Source organism: Crocuta crocuta, unplaced genomic scaffold, assembly GCF_008692635.1.
Source record: "Crocuta crocuta isolate KB4526 unplaced genomic scaffold, BGI_CrCroc_1.0 scaffold267, whole genome shotgun sequence".
In the NCBI taxonomy this organism is placed as follows: Eukaryota; Metazoa; Chordata; class Mammalia; order Carnivora; family Hyaenidae; genus Crocuta; species Crocuta crocuta.
Window position 1 is genome coordinate 62,215 of NW_027531899.1, and position 1,451 is coordinate 63,665.

The 1,451-nt window shown below is 63.2% G+C and overlaps 1 protein-coding gene across 1 annotated transcript in view; it reads left to right on the forward strand.

Moving 5' to 3' along the window:
• Nucleotides 1-1,443, forward strand: part of DMAC2 (distal membrane arm assembly component 2) — a 9,388-nt gene extending 7,945 nt beyond the window's left edge. Inside the window, exon 6 of the mRNA XM_077773897.1 lies at nt 1,262-1,443. Coding sequence (XP_077630023.1) covers nt 1,262-1,439 — 178 coding nt within the window. The 3' untranslated portion in view covers nt 1,440-1,443. The remainder of the gene's footprint in view (nt 1-1,261) is intronic.
• The last annotated feature ends 8 nt before the right edge of the window (nt 1,444-1,451 follow it).

The window sequence follows — 1,451 nt, forward strand, 5'->3', positions numbered from 1 at the left end:
GCCTTCCCGACTCCCTGTGAGCTCCAGCCCCTACTGGCCTAGGGCTTGGGCCTTGTTCCTGAGCTTCATTCCACTCTGTCACCTGTAAGACGGGCCCGTCGTCGTGCCCAGCCTACAAGGTTTGCTGCAAAGATTCAAAGCCATTTTGCTCCCGAAGTACTTGGAACAGGCCCGGCCCGGCACACGTGCTCAGTAAATGTCGTTTCTTTTCCTTCCTTCCTCCTCCTTCCCTTCCTCCTCCTGTTTTTTCTCCCCTTTTTCCTTTTTTGAAAAAGGATGTTTCTGCACCCACCGCTCATTCTGTCCCCATGGAAAGTTTCAGGGCCTGACGTAGAGCGAGTGCACCAGATGCTGTAGGACTGTGTTGTCACCTGGGGCGGGGAGCGTCTGTTGGCCTGGGGAGAGGAGGGGCCCTGCTGACACCCCCCCCCCCCCCCCCAACTTCCAGGTTTCAGGGCAAGGAGTGGATCCGGCCAAATCAGCGCGGCCACTTCTCTCTGGACTTCTTGAAGTTGCAGGCGGTGCCTGTAGAGGCGGTCGATGCCAGCGGCTGCGCCATCAACTACCAAGGCCTGGACAGCCTCCGTGAGTGCTGCGGAGACGGGCGGCCCCGCGCCCCCTCCCTTTGGCGGTGGGCTCCGGAAAGGCCCTCAGTGCTGTCCCTCCCACCCCCCTGCAGTGCCCCTGAAGGAGCTCCAGTCCCTGTGGCTGCAGCGCTGTCCCCACGTGGATGACTGGTGTCTCAGCCGCCTCCACCCGTTGGCCAGCTCGTTGCAGGAGCTCTCGCTGGCCGGCTGTCCCCGAGTCTCCGAACGGGGCCTCGCCTGTCTCCACCACCTCTGGTGAGACCTCGGCTCAAGCCAGGGTGGGGGCTCCCACCCGGCAGGTGCGGGAAATGGGGGGAGGGGGCGGTCAGCAGTCCCTGTGTCCCTGCCTCTGCGACAGATCTGGGGTGCCTGTGGGGTCAGCACAGATGAGCAGTTGCGGTGAGTTTGGGCCAGAGGGAAGGGACACCTGGCTTTTCCTCCCTTTGGTTTCAACGAAGACCCCGTGACATTTACACTTGTTGTAAACAGTAGGAGCCAGAGTGTGCGTCTGGGATTAACGTGGTGGGTGTCGTGTCCTTGAGCCGCTCCAGCATGTTCTGGACCCTGAAGGACTTTACTGCTAAGGAGCTGGGGGCTCTAGTGGGGGCTGGCATACCCCTCCCCCGCACAGAGGCCATCCTGACGCGGGCCGCCCCCTCGGTGCCTCCTCTCAGGAACCTCCGCAGGCTGGACATCTCGGACCTCCCTGCCGTTTCCAACCCGGGCCTCACTCGGATCCTGGTGGAAGAGATGCTTCCTAGCTGCGAGGTGCTGGGGGCTGACTGGGCCCAGGGCCTCAAGCTGGCGCCGGAGGCGCGGTCTCAGGACGCGGCCAGCCCGGTGCCTGCCTAGCCCTCGGCCCTG